General features: G+C 43.8%; 1 protein-coding gene across 2 annotated transcripts in view; it reads left to right on the forward strand.

The window, feature by feature from the left end:
• TAOK1 (TAO kinase 1) overlaps nt 1-20,980 on the forward strand; it is a 63,438-nt gene that overhangs the window by 11,987 nt on the left and 30,471 nt on the right. For both annotated transcript variants that reach the window (XM_065853315.2, XM_065853316.2), the window contains exons 2-3: nt 15,014-15,240; nt 19,118-19,189. In XM_065853315.2, the coding sequence (XP_065709387.1) occupies nt 15,109-15,240; nt 19,118-19,189 (204 nt within the window). In that variant the 5' untranslated portion in view covers nt 15,014-15,108. The remainder of the gene's footprint in view (nt 1-15,013; nt 15,241-19,117; nt 19,190-20,980) is intronic.

Genomic DNA, 20,980 nt, shown 5'->3' on the forward strand with positions numbered 1-20,980 from the left:
AGCTTGTGTCCATAAAGTAACTACTGTTTTCTGGCAGGGCATGGTGAGTTCTCGGTAGCTCCGTGTCCAGCTGGGCTGTGTGGCTGATCCGCATGCACGAGGAGGGAGCAGTTCTTGCTTTTTGCTGGTGGCTTGTTAGGGCAGTATCTGCCCAAGCTATCAGGAGGTTGTCCTACTTTCCCAGCCCAAAAATCCAGCATCGTTAAATTGTAAAACAGACACCTGACTTTCCCATTGTTTATTGGCCAACAGAAGCAGTCAGCAAATAGATTTTACTTTAATAAAGGAAATATCGCTAGAAACCTTACTGGTTTCATTTTTTAATTATTACTAGTCTGTTCCTACTGACAAACAAAAGGTGTAATCCATTATTCCAGGCCGCTGAAAAAGGGGCTTCCAATTGCCAGGTATGAAATGATGCTGCTTGTTCAGTTACCGGTAGGAAACGGCGTGTGAGATGTTTCAGAATCTACAAAGGAGAAAGTTCTTTGTACATGTGAATTTAGTATTCACAAAAGGTGCCAGATTGACAGCCCTGGGAGATTGTGGAGATTGGAATTCTATTTATCCCTGGAGTAGGTGCAGTGCAGACTGCAATAGTGCAAAATTTTCCTGTATTATTCTGCTGTTCCACCCTCCCAGTGCCCTTCCCAGCAGCTTTTAGGGGCGAGTGTCTCCTCCTGTCTCTGGGCCCCTTCAAATAGTTGGCTACCAAAAGGCTGCGAGTGCGAGGGTGGGTATTTTTGTGAGTGGTGTGGGTACTTGTCTCCTGAAATCCAAACAGATGTGAAAGGAATTTGGTAACATCTGCCTGTAAACAGGCACTGGAGCAGGGGCAGCCTTCAGCCCCCGCCTGCATGCAGACTGGGACCAGTGGTCATAATTCTGTTATTCACTGACTTAGCCGTTCTTCTGCAAAGGTTTAACACTCTGTCTAGGGATAATTGTAATTCCGTTGAGGTAGAAGATAATAAAATAGGTAAATAATACTGCTCCTTATTTTTATAGGTTAGGCACTGGGCGAAACTTGAAACGCAGACTCTGTGTATTTAGTGGTTGGCACAAGAACTGTGCCATCAGACCTTTCTGTCCTTTCTGTGAGCGTGTGTGGTCTTGGACAGGTCACCTCTTAGACACATAGTTTATGTGTTTGTAAGGTAAGAGTGTTTACTGCAGCTCTACTAAGGGCTCAGCACATGCCAGTGCTTTCCAAGCCTTGGTAATGAACGTGCAGGTCAGATGTGACATTGTGAGTTTTGGCAGTTGAATAACATCCTCTTAGGAGAGCGTAGTAACTTGTAGTGATCAGGCCTCTGGTCTTTCCACGCTTTTCCAGAACCAGCATAAGACCTCAGAAATAGCAAAGAACCTGCGAATGGAGCAGTTGCAGGTGTGGTTTGCATCCCGGGGAGCTGACAGGTTGGTCACGCAGAGCCCTCCTCGCTCCGCAGGCTGCGAAACCAGTGGCCGGAGTCGTGAGCGGCTTTCTTCCTCTCTGTGGACACCACGTTTGAATACCACAGACTGATGATATTTAAGCTTCAGAATGAATGGTCTTCACTGCAGAGAGGTGACTTTATTTTACTTTTTGCCAACAATTAAATGCCGTCATCGCCAGTGTAAACCATCGCTTCCCTCACAAAAGGAAAAGCTCTTTGGAAAAGCTTCTGCTTTTCACCAGGACAAAATTTCTAATACAGTTTCTCAGTATAAAATATCTACGGCGTGATAAAATCTGAACACGCATAGCTGTCATTAATTAAACTGGATTTTAGGTAATGACTGATTGTCCTCTCATGCACTCTTTTAAAATTCTGTAAGTTTTCTTAAAATTTAAGTGAAAAATGCTGCAGATTTTTCTGCCTCGGAAGGAGGACAAGTTCACTGTGGGTGTAGCTGTGTACAGGGCAGATTCTTAAGTATTACACTGCAAGGGAGAGGAGCATTTTAAAGGAACCTGAAGAGACATGGTGACAGTGTTGAAACTCTAATGCAGCCGACTTCTCTTGTTTTGTCTGAAAATGTTTGCTGAACTCTCCAGGGAAATGGGAGGATCTCTGGGAGGTGTCAGTCAGAGGAGTGTAGCGGTTTGTGTGTTGTCGAGAAAGCATCCCAAACCGTGTTTCTGGAAAACTAAACCAAAACAAACAAATAAAACCACCACCAAAAATATAAAACCACCACCAAAACAAACCAGCAGGTGATTTATTTTTTAAAGTTTCCAATGTCCCCTTGGCAAGGTTTGTTCTGCTGCTCTCTGGGGACGATTCTCATGGTTGTCCTTGTCCCCTGCTGCTTCACTTCCATGCCCCAACAGAGCCAGACCCCTGTGTCACATCCTCATAGGCAATCCTAAGGAAGCCCTTCAGACCATACAGCTTAATCGTGTTGCAGCTATGCCTTGTGGTTGTGGCTCTGGGTGGTCGTTTTAATCAGGGTCAGTCACCATCCCTCGTTAGGTGGTGCGGTTGTGTGCCCGAGGAGCACGGTTTGGCTTTGACCCAGCCCCTGCTTTCTGCAGCCCGGAGACTCCTCACGACAGCCACCGCTGCCGCCCAGCAAGGCCCAGACTGATCCCTGCCAGGGCTCAATGCAGAGGAGAAGTAGAAGATTATTTAAATTGGCTTTTTATTTGCAACACCATTCCTTTGCTACATCTCTCAAAGATCGGGTCAGTCTCGGAAAAGTCACCTGTTGTCACCTTTCTGTCACACTCACCTCATGCAAAAGCTGAGGCTGGAGTCCTTGGAACAGCCGGGACAACCTTGTTTTCAGAAACTGTGAGAGCTGGTTCTACCATATCTCCATTAACGTTTTATTTAAAGGCACAAAAAATAGTTTTGTCCATCGATGGAAGCAATCAAATTATTTTTCACCTCAACTGAAGGGTAGGAGTGCAAATGGTTGCTGATTATTTCTTTTTCATTCATTTGCTTTTGTGAATGATTGCTGAGAACAGCTGGATTAAGCGGCTTTGTGCGTGAGCACACAAAGAACCCATGAAATGTAAAGGTGTTTGGATCTGTGCTGTTGGAATAGACCAATTCCTGATTACAGTTTTCTGTCACATTTAGGATGGATGTGTTCCTACTTGAGCTGAAATTGCCTTTTCAGTCTTAAAATACTTTAATGCTTTCTAGGTACATTCAAGCGACTTAAGCTGTTTCCTCCTCACTTCAGGCCAGGAGAAGTGCTGTATTTCTTGCTTGGGAGCTGAAGCTGGTGTACAGGAGGAATTTCTTCTAAATACTCCAGTAAGAGTCAGCCTGGGTAGGATGGACGTTGGGCATTAAAACCTGCTTTGTGGGCCTGGTTTCTGAATGACTGTTCCAGGTATTTGCTTCAGGTGCAGATGCTGACCTACCTCTTTCATCCCTTGTACTCGGGACAATTAGTAATACTGCTGAAACCAGAAAAGAGGCAGATAATGGTTTTGAAGCAGGTTTTTGGAGGAAATACGTAGTCATTTACCTTCTGTGTGTGCACAGCGATGTATCGACTTAACCTGTCTTTCTGGTGGAGAGGCAGGCAAGCAACAGGGTGTCTAAGTCCGTGATTTGATGGACTTTTTAGTAAACCTGCAGAGAGAGATCTGCTGAATTCAGTGGGTATATTCCACTGCAGTGGATTCCACTCTTCATTTCTATAGTGTTTGCAGATGCTGGTGTTAAGAGAAAACAGCGCTTGAGCATTCCATGCGTGCATCTTCCCCCTGGTGATGTATGTATAGAATAGCGATACAGGCAGGTAAAGCACAAAGGTTAACTTGTTTTATACGAGTTCTTTCGAGATGCAGATTCTCTTTGTATTTGCAAATCACCTCCTGGAACAGGGGCTTATCCTTTAGTGGGACCCTTGGGGTGCTCTTACAGTGGGATGTGCAGTGCTAATATTAATAAGAGAGTAAACCAGCGCTATGCGTTGCTCAGGTATTTTGCAGCTCCTGGTGCTGAGCAGGCAGTTATCCTCTGAGAGCAGCTGAAGATGCTCCAGCCCTGGGCTATAGGAGATCAGAAGGACTTTTCCTTGCAAGAGAGGCTCCTCTTGTTCCCAGTTCCTAGACCGTCGGGAATCTCTGTCCTGCGCTCAGTGAATCATTCCTGGAGAGCACCCAGGCAGTGTGGAGGAGGAAAATGCCTGGTGGGAATGCAGGAGGGATGAAAGTTGGATGGGAGAGGAGCGATGAAAATATGTCAGGACAGGAGTAAAGTGCAGACTGGGGCTGCAGAGGGGTTGGAGAGGAAGGAGCTGCAGCTGGTGGAGAAATGGAGCCGGGGGTTTGCAGGAGAGGAGATGGGGAGGGAGGCAGCAAGCGAAGATGGGTTGGCAAGGGGGGTGGCAGTCTGAATTCTGACACCGTCTAATTTTGGAGTGCTTGCCTTTGTAACCTTAATAATTTTGTTCTAATACACTAGATACAAAAATTACGTTTGATGTTCTGAGGAACTTGGTTACTATGGTAATGGGTATATAAGTACATAGGAGATAAGATGTCAGCAAACGGAACCGCTGTGGTGTAGCACACAGACCGGTGGCTGCCTGAACCTGGGAAGCAGGAGAGGAAACTTCTGCTTCAGCCTTGTCCCTCGCCGCGGGGATGTCTGTTGCTGGGCAAAAGGGATCTCGGAGCTTCTACAATTAATCTTCCGGGTTTATGGAATTTCAAAAGACGTGCCCAGAATTCCTGGGTAAACAGACCATGTGCTGGGACGGTGAGGTCTCTGCTCCCACCTGGAGGTGCAGGACCACGAGCACATGGGATGCACTTGGCCTTGCATCCACCCTCTCCTGGGATGTAGGACAGATTTTGGGCAGTGCGGCTGATACTTAAAGTCTTTGCCAGCAGCTGTTGTATTCCTTACAGCAGCATCATTTTGCACAGTTGGGGAAGGTGATGGGGAGCAAGAGCATCCTGGGCAGTGTCAGAAGGAAAAGCAGACCAGCTGCTGACGGTGGAATGGAGAGGACAGTGGTTCTCACACGCTTCTTGTCCCATCCCCTTTTTCAGCTAAAAAGACACATATTTTATCTCTTTACTTGTGCTTATCCCTTAATGTTGAAAAGGGAAGAAAACTGTTTAAACTTTTAAGGACAGTGTGGGCAAAAGAGTAGATCAGTGCGAACTGACAAGTGAATACAAACTGTAAATCAGTCTTAATCATCTCTTAATCTTAAATTGGTTCCTAATCGTAATAGGAGTGGGTTTCTGGAGCAGCCTTGTAATCGGAGTAGTGGCTTTGAGAAGTTCTTGGGAGTTGGTTATTATTTGATGATTGAATTCTATTATATAGTTGCTTAAAATAGCAGGAACAGGACTTAAGAGGACCCTCAGTGCTATGGTGGTAATTGTCCAGTTGAGACACATTCTGTGTCTGAGCCACTGCTACCTAAACAGTTTTGTATATTAGTTGAAATGAGTGTTTTCCCCATAAAAGCAGATAAAACTCATCAAATTAAAAGGTGTGCTTGTTATCTTAATACACACTGAAAAGTATTTTTTATTTGAAGTGGAAGGCATAAAGAGAAGTAACCTAGACCTCGCCAAACCCACTGGAGAAGCATTTCTTCAAGTAGGTAACATAGTGAAAAAGGTGGGTTTTGGTTTGTTGTTGTTTGCTTTTGGTTATTTGACTCATCCTGTTGCTGCGTGCTGTTTGAAAAATGGTTCTGCTCAGTCATGTGGAGACAGGAAAACTAAATACTCAACCTGAGCTTCAGTAAAACTGGACAAATTGACCTTTTTCATGACAAAGTATTTTTTGATGATGCTTGTTTGACCCTAGAAGAGTAGCAATACAAAAATTGTCACTCAGAATCTAAGGCATCGCCTGCCTGGTCCTGTCCTCTGTTCCCGGCAGCGGCAGCAATGGGATGTTTCAGCAGAAGTGCCAGGAGCGCTCAGGATGCCTTACCTGACCTGTCTGGGGATGTTCTGACTCCTGCACATGTTTAATTTAAACACCAATGTTTGTGTCACTCAGTACCTTGCAGTAATTTCTCCAGATTAATTTTGCTCTTTATAGCTCGTTCGGTTGAATTCCTTCACTCTGTTACATAGATGTTGCTCTTATGTCTTATGGACTCTCCTTGTGTTCTTGGAGTCCGAGCACCTGCCATGACCTTCTTATGTAGGATTTGGAACTCTGACACCTTTTCAGGCTTAGCTTGTCTTCTTGGGCATTGATGACTTCTTATTTCTGAGGCCTTTTTGCACTGTACTTTTATTTAATTGCTAGATATGAGTGAAGAATAACAGCCAGGAGCAGACCATGGCAGAGATTTCGTTAACGTATTATCAAAAATTCTATATTTTCCAAATTGATTAATGTCATTTGTTTTGTTTTGTTTTAAAAGTCTGTCATTGTATAACTATGCAGTTATTTCCATTGAGCTGTCTGCACAAGACTCAGCTCCGAGTTGTGTTTAGTTTATGAGTAGGTATGTGCTTGATCATTCTTTACTTTTTTGAGCTTTCATCTCCTGCCTTCTTGTTCGCTCACGTTGGTTCTTGAGGTTCCTGTGTACTTTCTGATACTGTCAGCTACCCTCACTAAAACTTGTCATGTTCCTTTCCCTACTGTTCCAGATCTTAAACGCAAATATTATGCAGGTTCTGCACGGTACCCGTGGTCGCTCTGGTTGCAAAGGCCTTTTCCCTTGCTGAAAAAGTGTAGTTATGTATCTGACCTCTTGCTTTTTTTCAGTTTTGTATCAGTATTTCAACTCAGCGTTCAGAGGTGATGTTTCTGTTCTCCACCTATGACTAATTAATACTCATCCTGATTTTGTATACAAGACTGCCCACTTCTTTTTTAATATCCTTTTGAGTTGTTCTGTTATTTTAATGACACATAGCCTAGTGCATAAATGTTTGGCTTGTTAGTTCTTGGTGTATCGCAGTCACCGAGCGATTAGCATGTTACTTCCACTAATTATTCGTTCAATTAATTCTCCAATTTGGCTGCAGCCCTTGTGAGGAGCTTCTGTGGAGCAGCAGCTGTTGGAAGGAGACAGTTGTGACAAAAGCAAACGTCACTGGAGCTACGTCAGACTCAGGGCAGCTACTTACTCATCTCCATAGGTCAGTGATGTTTAATGTATGAGTTTATTGAAGGACCAGGTTTGTTGATGTGCGGTCTGTGACAGCACCGTACCTTACACCCGCCCATCGGCTTTGTGCAGATAATTTACCTGTTCCCCGTGCCTCCTGCGTGGCTTTTTCCAGCGCAGCAGTGGAGCAGGCTGGGTGACCGCCTGGGGCTTCTCGCTGTCACACCTTGGCTTCTAACATTATTCCCACACTGGCTTTCACTTGGATTTTTCCATTTGTATTTGACTTTATTTTCTACCTCAGGTTCTTCCTACCAGCTTCAGTTTCACCAGGTCCACTTGCTCAAATAAGAGTCTGAGCTGTGGCCTGGGGAGGGTGGGACAGATTGGGCTGGATGTGTGCATCCTGTGTTCTCCTGCACCCCAGTGAATTCAGTTCCAAGCTCAATTTAAACATATTTATTTTCCAACTTATCAGACGTAAAGGCTTTCAGTATTTCCTTTCAGACCACCTTTCTAAACCTGTGTGTGATACCACTACTTTTTAATTACTTTTTTTTCTCAAAGGTGATTATCTATATTGTGAGTGTAGTAGCTTATTTCTGAGTTATTTATGCTTAATCTAAAATAGCTAATTTGCTTATGCCTACTATATTTATTATTCTGGGCCAAAATTGCTTAGGGGTCAAGAAAAGGGTTTTTTAGTCTCAAGTCCCATTAGGGTATCTGACTAATATTTTTAGGTTTTTTTGATGGGCAGCAGGAGTTTCCCGGTATTTTGGCCTCTAGACTTAATTGACTCATCAGCTGGCTGCTCATTAACCTCTTCCTGGCCCGTGTGCTGCCAGCACAGCGTGTCCTGCACTGGCATCGTCACAACGTACGCTCTACAGTCCCAAAGTTGTAGGTGATTTAGTCACAGAATGCGCATTAATGCCGTGCTTCACATCGTAAAGGAAAAGACTTGGCAACAACTATGAACTTAATTAATTGCAAAAGAAGGGGGACAGAAGATTTCATTTTTTCCAGTTGCCTTCCTCATAGCTTTGCTAGCCTAAGGAATTACTAAATTTAGAGCTGACCTTCTTAATAAATGTACCAGAACTATCACAAGTGGAGACATTTGGGAGATGTTAGCGTTGAATGTGGCAGGGAACGGTTCGCGCTTCTTGGATGTTCATGACATAGGTCTTTGAGAAGTGAATGCTGGCTGTTCTTCAGCTGTTCTGTAGGTCTAACTGTTGATCCCATGGGATGTTTTGTTTCAAGTAGGAGAAAAATATACAGGATGCATCTCGGCATTAATATTTCTTTCAGGTGCATCAGTAATGTCTTTTATTTGCATGATGTGGTAGACTCAGTGGTAGATTTGGTGTTTCTCAAGTGACGTTGTAAAACTTGCTGATTAACAAAACTACTATTTTCAGGAGTACTGTTAGCATTGGGTATATTCGTGTTTGTTTATAACTGGCATATGTAACTTGTCAAAATATATTTAGTTTGCTCAGAATATCTGTCTTTACACAGAGTTATCTTTTCCACTCCTTGGAAAACTGGGAAGATGGTAGAAATAATCAGAAATACAGAAAACCATTTTCTTTGTGTTTTAAGTGGCAAGCACAGGATAATTATTGCACTGCTGGCTTTACTGCTGATGTGGATCAGCCCAACAAACATTTACACCCAGAAACACAGATCCTGGGCTCATCAACGGGAGTTTGGGAAACGTCGCTTTCCACCCCTTTTGCTGGTGGTGTTCCTGGAAAGCAAACAGCCAGAACGGCTCGGGGGGATCAGAAGGTGCTGGGGTGAGTAATTCCAAGAGCTGATGATGGACATTTTAGTGTCAGAATCTTGAGAGGAAATCAAAGTAAGCCACACAGTCTGCAAGAGCATGTATAGGAAACGCAAGCACTACTCTCACATAAAAGTGTCTTCCTAAGGCTATTCTGTGAAGAAGTAGAATACAAGAGAAAATACAGGTGGAGAAGCAGAGAAAGAAAGAAAAATATCTGCAAAGAGATTTTTCCAGGGTAGAACCATTCCTCAAAGATGGTTTTAAAAGACATTGAAAAAGGAATCTTGCTGGAGTGGTAGGGTTGCGCTTTGTCAGGCAAAGAAGAATTTACCGTCTTGGGGAAGAAAAGCCTGTTTGAACAGAGGTTCTACCACAATTCACCACAATACCCAGGTGCAGATTCATCTTATCCTTCTAGTCTGTTCCTTCTGGAAATACACAGAGGAGGGAATGTGGAAGATACAAAGGGGGACAGCATTTGATGACCATTCTCTTGTAAAGTGCTGCAGGGGGATCTCGGTTCATGTGCAGCTCTGTTGTCACACAGCTCTACGCGGGCTTGGGGACCACACAAAATGCTCCATGCTGGCACAACGCAAGGTGTGGAGGGTCCAGCGTGTCTCTGAGATCTCCCCCGCTTCAGGCTTTGGCAGCAGAAGGGGCTCCTGCCTCAGGGACCGGCCACTCTTGGTTTTCCCTTCCCCTGGGGATGGCAGAAGGCAGAGGAGCATCTCCGGACAGAAGCTTGAGACTGAAAAGCAACGTAGAACAGAGCAACACCTCCACGGGGCTTTCCGTGGTCTGCAGTTCCTTCCACAATCCAGTTTTCTCAGCCCATTCCAGGTGTCTTTGTTCTTGTGGCTGGCACTGTTTCAGGATGGTTTCCTTTTTTAATCACTTTTGTGACAGCGCTTTGGGGTTTCTTTTTCTGAATATTAAGCGTGTTTTAACAGTGTCTTGTAGAACACCATTCATCCACACCTCCCTTTTCCTTCATGACAGATAGTCCTAGTGGATCCAAGTGTACAAAAAAGAGTGATTTTAAGATAATTAAGGCAAGTTTGTTACTTTGTCAACGTTTTTTAATCAGAGTTGTAGCTCACTAGTAAGTGGTAAAACTAAGTTAGCAGGATCCCACGGGAGATGGTCCCCAAGTGCCTCTTTGCCCCTTTTTCAGGGCACAAACGGAGCTAAATGCCACTATTTCATTTCTGGAATATTTTTTCCCCCCTTAATTACCACTCTAGGAAGATTTCCAAATTGCAGAAGTAGGAGGAGAAATAGTACCGTGTTGTTAGCTTGGTGGGAGAAGCTTACCCAAGCACGCAAGTGGTCTGTGGTGTGTGGTTTCATATGAATCGAGTGACTGAAATTGCCGTTCGTTCCGAGAGGCTTGGAGATGGCAGTCGACTTTCCATTGTGATAGTCACCTAGAATACAACTGTCTCGGTACCATCTGCCGCGGTGTAACTGAGCATGGACGGGAAGCGGATTTTTAGCTGTCGGAGGAAACTGTCGCCTTCTGCTGTGAGCGGAGTCACTCGCGTTCCCGAGTGCGATGCAAGACTTGCTTGGCTATTGAGTCAACTAGGTGGGCCAGAGCCTGGGTTAAGAGAGGTTTTAAGGGATGTCCGCAACACTTTGTGGGTTAGCAGGGCATTTTTTTGAAGTTAAATATGTTGATTCCTCAAAACTTCATTTATACAGATGGAGTGTGCTGCTTTTTAATGCTGATAATCTACAAGCAAGCCTATATGGTGATTGTCACATTTTGGTTTCTACAAACTTTTGAACCATCTTAAAGAACTACAGCTTTGATGCGCTTATGTTTAGTGTAACTTAATACCTTCTGGTCACCGTCACGGGCACTGGGTTGCTCTGGATGTGAACTTGAGAAATAACACAATGGATCGGTGGAAATCTCAGCTTTGCAGGGAAGGTTAACTACACTACTACATGAAAACGGTTGTCGATGACACTGACAGCCATCAGGTATTTTACTGTGGACAGATTTTAATTTCTCTGAGGTCTCTGGAGGATAAGGCTTAAATATACACTTGAAATATGGCAGCTGAGCATTAGGAGCTTGGCTCGTTGTGCTCTGCAGGATCCCGGGGTTGTTAGTCACAGGGCTGGGTCCTCCTGGAGCCGCAGGTGACAGGGCAGGGAGGCACAAAACTGCGGAGAGGTCAGGTCCTGCCCCATCCTCGTCTTCAGCTTCCTCCTGTCCGTGGTTCGGGGTGTGTTCCCTGAATACAGCTGTCATTACAAGGACTGTAACGTCCGATTGACTCATAGACTTTTGTGGATGAGGTTTCTGCTAACTGGTAGTTGTTCAGATGAAAGTAATTTGATAAAACATTTTGGCCTGGAATTGGTGTAATTTACACTATTAAATTGCAGCTACTAACTAAAAGTAGTTAGTTAGCCTACTACATGGAAATGGTTGGTGCAGTCTTGTGCTTTGGTCGTTCCCTGGTTTATTTTGAATCTTTTTCATATTCCTACCTCACCTCGCAGGTCTAAGTACCAGTAGTTGTATTTATGCAATTGATCTAGTTACCGGTAGTTCTATTTATGCAATGCAATATTCTCTTTCTGTATGAGTGACAGCTGGGAAAAACTGTGGCATTTATTTTCTCTAATTTTAGCAACCCGCAGGGTGGTTTGTAGGTGGGCTGCGTGTTCACCCAGCAGATATGGGCACAGCAGAGGTGACATGTCCCCTTCACAGGGCCTCTCCCTTGGCCACAACCAGGATCCAGCCACCTGATGGAGCTGAGGTGAGGTGACCAGTCCCATCCCTTGGGAACGATGGTGTTTAACAGTATAGCTGCACCGAGCCAGAAACACCTGTAGCAACTCTACTGGTGGAAGAATGTAAGATACATAAGTACAACTTGACCGTAATTTAGAAAACCAGCTGCCTGCTGGTAGGTGATTTAATTTTCCTTGCAGTTTAATTGCAGAGGTTTTTTTATAATCTTAACTCATCTGTATTTTTAACACATTTAAAATAATGCAATAATGACATTGAATGCTGCTTTTCCTGACTTCACTTCCATTTCCCCAAAGTGTTGAGGTGTCGTTATTGTGAGGCAGGAGGCAGAACATCTTGGCTGTGCCTGTTGTCTGGGTGAAAAGACAACTGAAGGAATGGAATGTTGTAGCATCCATAAAAAATGGGAGCACTTTTTAAAGTGAGACTGTGTAAAGCTTTCTTATGGATGGAAATTACATTAATGCATTTTATTGTTCCATCTAAGCAGATCAAATGATAAGCATAGTGTCGCATACACATTTGTGACTGTTCTGTTAAATAGGTTTTAATACTTAATGTTTTTATTCTCGTGGATTTCAAAGCAGCGATTATTTCTAAGAGTGCAGATAATTAAATTTGCCTCGATGCTCTCAGGATTGGGGGGGAAAGGCTGTGTGTCCAGGTGTATCACAGCAGATGAGCTCTGCTCCGATGTGCTCTTCGCAGTGCCCAGTTGCGTTCCACTCCGTGTTGTCAATGAGCCTGGTAGGACTTTTAGCAGCGGTAAAAAGTGTTGCTCGTTGGTGGCATTGCAGAGCCGTGCTCCGAAACGACGCCAGGAACGAGTCTGGTGGCTGGTTTGGCATGGGGGGTAGGTGGGGAGGGGGAAAAGCCGTAATCCATGTGAGCTGCGCGCGGGTTCCTCCTCGGCGCGGCTCTGGCACGCAGGCTCGCTCCGGCCACACGTGACGCTGGGCCATATTAGCAGGTTTATCCAAGCCGAGCCCCTCTGACTAACAGATGTAGGGAAAAGGGCATTCTGGGATTGCAGCAGTTGCTTTGGAACAACAATGTCCTTTTTGTAAGAATCTGATGCTTCTTAAAAGATGGAACATGACATCATTACCGTCGATCCAAGAAACATTCCTTCAATAATACTGAGTGTGCTCTGGTTATCAGCTCCCTTCCCCCAACTCCTTTCTCGCGCTTTTCTGACTGATGCTTTTTGTCTATTGTTTCGTTGGGGGCTGTAAATGTGAAACAGTTGTTTTTCAGTGTTATGTGCTTGTTAGAGCTGGAATCAAGTGGAATATTGTTGGCTTATTGGAAAGAAAAGAAAGAAAAATAACAAAAATCCCCAACTTTTCTTCCAGTCTTCATAAGCATAGCATGCTGCAGGTACGGGCTGAATTGAAGCTAATTATTTCCCTTCCCACACGGTGTTAGTTGCTGCGTTATGCAACGGAAGGTGGAGATATCGCAGTCGTGTTCTGTGCATCTCGGCTCCGTTGGCAGCCGGTGTGTCGTGCGCTGGTGCTTTGACGGCTCCTGCAATGATCCTGCATCGATACAAAATGTGTGTGTACATGCTCATGAGTGCAGTACAGCACTTGTGAATAGCTGTGTGTACATATATATATATATATATATGTTTTTATATTGGGTGCACCACTGGGATTTGAACGTCATTATTCCCCTGAGAGCGGGCTATCATGGAAACACATCTTGGGTTGCATTATAAATCTTTCTGAATGCTGCCTGCTTGGAGGAAAGCTCTGAAAATGCTGGATTTCACTTCCCTGTGTTCTCTCTCCCACTCATGTCTTCAGCAGAAAAACTGGAGGCTCTTGCAGACTTCACCACCAGGTACGTCCTGGCTGCCTCTCGCCCCATCGCGCTCTCCTTGCAGCGATGTGATTTATCTGAAGTCGGGAGGAGCAGGCGGCCGGGGGCGCTTGCACACACAGGAGCTGTGCAGAGCGCACCACTGAGCAGAAACGTGCAGGAGGATCTTTCTCCATTCTTGTAGGAATTGCTCCGCCGGGAGAGGAAAACAAATGGTTCATTGATGGTCTAGAGGCTTGGAGAAAGGTGGAGTTTATAGTGCCCACAAAAGGAGGAGACAAGGACAGGGCCTTCTAATACACTGGTTAAACTCAAGTTTATCTTATTTTTTTTTCTTGATTATGAAGATATAAAACTATTATTTTGAAGATGGGATAAGAAATATGAATTTAAAAAGCACTAGTTGTGACCAGACAAGCATTTTTGGAAAGAAGTGAGCTGTGTGATTAGCTCTTTGCCAGCAGCACAGAATTGTTTTTACTGGTGACAAATTGCAGGGGATTGAGAGGAAATCCCAATATGCAGGCTCTTCCTTTACAAGGCAAAAAAAAAGGTGTGTTTTAATTGTAATAGTCCTTTGGCTTCACCTGTTGTAAAGATACCGTGAGATTTTAGCACAACTCAGAATACTTTTATTCTGGATAGATTCCAAGACACACTTGGAGTAAATGAAAGCAAACGCACAGTGCACACAGAAAAGGTTTTATACGTTCCCTGTGGCTGAAGTTGCAGGTCCCCTGAAGAAAGTGGTTGCCAATGGGCTACTGTAGAAGGCTGTATTGAGTGTTATTGCAATTACAATGTTCACCTCTGCTTGAGCAGAATAGAAGGACTTGCGTCGTGTGTGGAAGTGGGTTCTGGATGCTGTTCCTCTAAGGAAGGGGGTTGCAAAATAAAACTCTGAAGAGCAGGCAATTTAAGGTAGAGCTTGCGAATTTAGATAAGAGAAGCAAACAAAAAGGACCATGAGTTATTTACTTGTGGATGGAGAAGTTTTAGAAAGGTTTCTGCGTGTGTGCTGAAATAAATTGATCACTGACTGCTTCTTAACTTCTGTACAATTGCAGAAGAAAAAGGCACTGAGCTGAATTTAAAAGGTGTAAATAGAGATTGGTAAATGACAGTGGGGGTTTGTACAACCGCATGTGTACCATGTATCTTCTCTTGCAAAGATCATTTTATATACATATATATATACACATTATATATATATATGCAATTGTGTCTTCCACTTTGCAAAGTCCGAAGGACACTCTTCAGAGGGAGGTATCAAGGTAAAATGGGCTCGCTGGTGCCCAACGGGCTGTTGCTGCAGGTCAGAGAGGTTCTGCTGACCGCTCCGCACGGAATGGGGCTCATTTAGCGCCTCGATTTTGGTTTGTGTTCTGTAGCGATGCTTGGCCGCGGTCACAGCGGGACTGTGACATTATCCCAGCAGACAGGTTGTGTCGCTTCACACAACAGGGATCCTCGCTCTGGAGGAAGGGGAAGCCGTAGCTTTGTTTCTAGCTCTTTGGGAAGAGGATAATCAGTGAAGGATTGCGATCTTTTTCTTGCAGTAATCCATGCTGAAGAGGCTCCATTCATACAGATGAACCAAGGGTTGAGGCAGCACTTTAAACCCAGATAGTCGGTCGGCTCTGTGCCCAGCAGGATGCCATCAACCAGCCGAGCGGGCAGCCTGAAGGACCCAGAAATCGCAGAGCTCTTCTTCAAAGAAGATCCAGAAAAGCTCTTCACAGATCTCCGAGAGATTGGCCATGGAAGCTTCGGAGCAGTTTATTTTGTAAGTAGTTCCGTGACTTCTGAATTTTAGCTGTGTCTCTTTTCACCTTTAAACTGTGGCCATAGGCTTTTTTGAACATATTGAAGAACAGAAACTGCTGTGAATCTTTCAAGATGCTGTTTGGGGCAGAAATGTTTTCTTGTGTGTCTGTGCAGTCTCAGTCCATTCACAGAGTTGCACTATCTGTAAGGTGCTTGCATGCAAACTGAAAAGAAAAATTGGTAACGTGGCCCTTGCCTCCTGCTTTTAGGTACATCGTTATGCTGCAAGCAGGGATTTATCTGCAAATTAAAACATGGATTTCTGCTCCATCAGTTCTGACTGGCAATGTGGTTCTCTTGGTCTGATGGTCTCCTTATCATCTCTGGTCCCTTGAGAGAAATTGAGTTCTCTCCCTTCCTGCATACCCCCAGGCTCCCTTAAAACCACTCGTTGTGTTGGACACCTCAGTGTTGGTGCTTTTGTGTCATTTGTCCCGTCACATCCTTCCTCACTGCAGGCAAGAGCCCCAGTATTCACCTGCATAAAACTTACCTGATCTGAACATCTGGACAGCAGGATTTTCCCATCCCAGCGCTGGGATGTCTCCGGTAACCAAAGTGCAAACGGCGAGACCTTCATTAAAAAACCATTTTCCTCAGAAAACCTTTTCACATTTATAATTATAGGAGGTGTGGCCAAACCTACCAATTTCTCTCCAGAAAACCATTTGTGTCAGTATTTTATGAGATGCCTATTCATTGTTAATAATTGCAGCAGACCACGTTGGGAACCTTCCAGCACAAATTTAATGCAGCACAGATGAACTAATTAGGAAAAGCTTCTTAATTTTGTTCCCTGCTTAAAACAACGAGCCTGCACTGTCTGGGAACAGATCTGGGGGAGGACGTGTTTTCTAACGCAATTTACTCACCTGCGGCCTCTACTTCATCTCATTTACTCACTTTGGTTAAAGAGTTGGGTATGAAAGGAGGGAACTGACAAATCTTCCCAAACGCCATCAAGAAGCTGCCCCGTGGCGCTTGCTGACTGCCTGAATTTGTAGTTGGAATAAGGGCAGATTGCTGTTACCAGCTCCTTCTGCAAGCAGATCAAAAGTAAGAGGTCATTCATTTCTAGACCATTCTTTTTATTTTTCCCTGCCGTTTTCCACTACAAATTCATTATACGTTGATGTTTATCCACTAAAGAATGTGATTATTTGATGGTGTTTGGATTGTGCTGTTTTGACGGAAAGTGCGTCTAATTTGGCACTTGCAAAAATACAAGAGTAAGCAGCACATCGCACTGTTCCAGCCCATTTGGGGGCTTTATTTTTGCCATTAAGATAGAGTTTCCAACAAAGAAGATGCCCTGTTGCTATTTCTGTGTTATGAAGTTTTAACCTCGAAGTTTGGTGTTGTATTCTGGTATGTTTTTACTAGTAGCAGGTCCAAGATCTTGAATCTGAAACTGTTTCATGTAATGTACTCAATACCTCCAACAAGCCCAAAAGATGAGTAAGACAACGTGGAGAGAGAAATTTAACATAAATTAAATAAGCGCAAAACCCTGAGGTAGAGAAGTGTGCATATTGTGTCATTTATTCCTCTGTAAAGCTAGGGAAAAATCTTCAGTTTCTTTCTCAAGATTTCCATTCTGCTAATGCAAACAATTAAACTTTCTCTAATCAATGTAATATTGGATTGGAGTTAATAACCGCACATTGCCAAAGCTGGTGACGTACCCCACCTTTGCTTTGCTCACACTTTGCTTGTAGCGCTGCTGCAGTTCCTCTGGTCGCCAGACGCTGACCCTTTGTGTGGAGTTTGCAGAGGAAAGCTGGGTATATCTGTAAATATCTGCCATAAGCGAGCCTCGTTCATTTAGATGATTTAGGTTCGCTGGCCTCGTAACATCCTCATGGCTTTTGTCTGGGAACCGTCTTCTTCCAGTTATTCAGGATCACGAGGAAACTAAAAAAGCGAATGAAACGCTGTGATTTTTTGTATTCATGGGGTGTCAGGTGAGCTGGTTCTTTCCCAGCCCCACAGTATTGGGGGTGCTCGCTGGGGTTTTCTCACACACGACACCCCCACCACCTGGCTGCTTTCATTGCATGCAGCCTAGGCCAAAAATGTTGATGATAAATAGATGTGGGAGTCATTAACATGTGGAAAAATCCATATATTCTTCACATTTCCCCCTGCCTTTTTAAAAATGCAGTTCAGTCTTTCGTTGTTAGTTGTATTTACCTTTCAGCAATGATCCCAAGAAGGGGTGATATACTTAGCCAGTTATCATGTAATGTAAATTTAATAGGAGTGTTCACTCTTATTTCTTTCTTTGTTATATCCTGCAGTGGCAGCAAGTTTGTATTTTGTTGTTTGGGAGTTTTTTCTTTGTTTTGTTTTTCATTTCATAATTGACATGAATTCTGCTGGTTCACCTCATGGTTTTAGTTTCTTAGAAACTGCAAGTCTGGCACCTTTGAATCACTTTGGTATTATCCTTAGCCTGCTCTGCAATGTAATAATAGCTTTGGTTTGACACAGGAAACCTGCTGCACTGAACACTGCAGATGGAGCCGAGGAATAACCCACTCGCTTTTGTTAGAGCTGCGTTCTTTCTGCTCTACTCGAGTCTTTTGCTGGCCTGTTTTATTGCAATTCTTCACTGGTTTTGAATGTTTCGGAGATTGGCTCTAATTAGTAAGGATCTAGGTAGAATTTTATTCTTCCTTTTTTGTCTCAAAACTCAAAAATAGTCGTTGTCCCCAACCTCAGTGGTGCTGCGGTATCAGTGAGACAGTGGGAAGGATTCTCTCAAACAGAAAGAAAACTAAAAATAGCATTGGTTCAATCTTATCATAACTGGTTGAAATAAAGACTGACAGGGAATTCTGGGAATCTCTTTTTAATGAACAACAGAATTAAAACACAACTGAAAAACCTTTTTACAAAAGGCAGAGTCCCCGTACTTCATTAATCCATGTTCTCATAGGCTGTGCGTGATCGTCCGAATGTACCAAAAATCGGCGTTTTCATCGGGCATCAGTGAATGCTGCGATGCGCGTTATTTTGATTTATATCTGTTGACTTTGTATCCAAGTTGATGATTCCTAGAGAGACTCAGAGGTCTTTTCCTCCACCGCACCCCTGTGCTGCTGAAATCCTTAGGAGAGAAGCTGAGTCTTGATGGAGCATCTTTCCTGGGGGGGTCAATGAGCCCTGGCTTCAGTGCTGAATGAAACAAAACTTCTTGTCTAGTCTTACCTTGAATTGTTGCTGTCTGAAGTCAGCAGGTGTGAAAAACCACCTACATTTATTGTGCAGTGTAAATAATCATATTATTTGGTCTGAGACAGTGAAAATCTGAACGGGAATGTGAAGATGGGTCCCTTAGGTCGCTGCTATCCCTGTATCATCTGCTTCCCTTGAAAACGCAGCAGGCAATTTGGGGGAACGCTGGGGAGAAAACTGCCCGTGTCTGCAGTTGTATCTCCTGCACATCCTGTGGCATCTTCGCTTGTGTTTGGGATGGAGCAAAGGGGTTTGGTTGGAATGGACCTGGGCAGGGAGGGAAATCAATGTAAGGAAAAATCTGTTCCCCTTGAATTAGAGCTGCTTTTATAAGCTGTGATTTTCAGTTTAAAACTGACGGCATTCAGCTCCTGCAGAGCCTTACTGAACGCCGAGCGTGGAAAGTTGTCCTACCTTGTCTCGCAAACAGGAGGGGATCTTGAACTTCAGGAGGAAGTTTCTAATAGATGCAGGAGTCAGATGCTCTGTGAAAGTTAAGGGAGAAAGACTTGTCATTGCTTCACTGTATGTTTGATTTACATCTTCTGGGAAATCATGATCTGAAGGAACTGATGCATCGTGTTTTCGTGTTCCAGGCACGTGATGTGCGCACCAATGAAGTGGTGGCCATCAAGAAAATGTCATATAGTGGGAAGCAGTCCAACGAGGTATGTAGAACGTGTTGCATATTAAATCTTGACCGTTGCAAATACTTGCTATATGGGATGATTTTAATTAACCTGGGTTACAGCAGGAGGAATTTTCCTATAACTGTAAAGGTGAATGAGGGGACTGTGCAAACAAAACAAATTGGTTTATTGTTCACAGTGCGTTTCTACCTAATCTGCTCCTGGAAAAGATGAGTGGGACTCATTGCTTCTGGGCATAAGGGGCTCTTTTATGGGACCACATAAATGTGTAGAGAGCAGAAAATGAAATTTAAAATGGTAGGTTTGTATGTTAGAATGTCTTGTTGCCCTTAAACTTTCAAAATACCTTTTAAAATAACCGTGTTGCTTAGTGGGCAAAGGAATAATAGCAGTGGATGCAGTAGTGAAAGACTGAGAGGGAATCTTGCTGATAAAAATCATAAGGCAGAATGCATCCTCCTCTGGACCGACTGTGCTGATGAACTAAAACAAAAGCAAAGCAGCGGCGAATGAATGAGTGTGAAAATCTGAACAGCGGCATAATTACGGCAGAGCTGCCGGAGCGGGGGATTGAGGCAGCCTTTGCAGAGAGGTCTGTAAAAGTAGGCCGCTGAGATTTAAATGTTAAGTGTTTTCATGGCCACCCCAGATGTGTGGTTTTTCCCTAGGACGCTTAACAGAGATAATTGATTTTATACTTCAAATGTTTAAGTGCTAATACAGCTTCTTGAGAAGCCCACCGTGACACGAACAGCCGAGCCGGTGTTATTTCTGGTAAACGACATCCGTCAAATCGCGGCATGATTTTTCAGCAGAAGTATTTATTGCAACCGTGTTGTTCAAGGCACTTACGGGTCCCTCCCTCCGTTCTCTATATCCCAGTCTCAGGAGCAGTCCTGCTCCGATGAGTTGGACTAACAGCTCGCTGCTTTCTGCGCCTTTTGTGCATTGATCACGGGCGCTGGGGGAGCTGAACCATTCCTTCCATTCTGTGTGGGAGGTGGAGGTGGCAGTGTCTCTCCAGCAGTCCTCAATTCCCGCTTCAGAGTTAAATTTGCGATGCGTGTTTCTATTTTGTCACTGCGGTGACTTGTTTAACTGTGTACTGAAGAAAGAATAATTTGTACTTACTACTTGTCCTACTGTTTTAATTACTGTGAGCTATAAATACGCTATTCACATGAATGAAACAAACTGTGCATGCTTCAGAAATAGCTTTTGTTTGTCTTCAATGCGTATGTTTCTTTATTTTAAAGAAAGTAATAAGACCAGGATTAAAACACTTTCTATTTTACTTCTGTATTTATTTGTTTTGTTCAGAAGTTTGCTGGAGTTGCGCTTTAGCCTATGTAAAGAAAATTGATTAAGGGCATTCTGGTCTCATTTATATTTACTTTGGTTTCATAATAAGATTTTACTACTGGTGGGACCAATTATTCTCTAAAATAAGGACATCTTTAATTCTAAGAATAACTTTAAAACCTTTGAAATACGTAGTACTGTTCTCTTAATGGGATCTCGGGGCTTTTTTTTACACAGGAAATCATGAATATGTCTTGACTAATATATCACCTCTCTCTTCCCAACATAGAAGTTCAGTGTAGTGCTTTCTTGGTTTGGCTTTCATTGGTTAGTACTTCATTGCCTTTGAGGCTGAGGGTAACAGGCACACGAGTCGTTCTCATCCTGGGACGCAGGTGTCGGTGTGAGAGTTTATGCTGGTGAAGCTGCATTCGTGCCGTTCTCACCAAGTCTCTGGTGTTGGGAAATGCTCAGGCAGCTGCCTCACTTGGATCTGCCGTGTTCCCT

Source organism: Patagioenas fasciata, chromosome 19, assembly GCF_037038585.1.
Source record: "Patagioenas fasciata isolate bPatFas1 chromosome 19, bPatFas1.hap1, whole genome shotgun sequence".
Taxonomy (NCBI): domain Eukaryota; kingdom Metazoa; phylum Chordata; class Aves; order Columbiformes; family Columbidae; genus Patagioenas; species Patagioenas fasciata.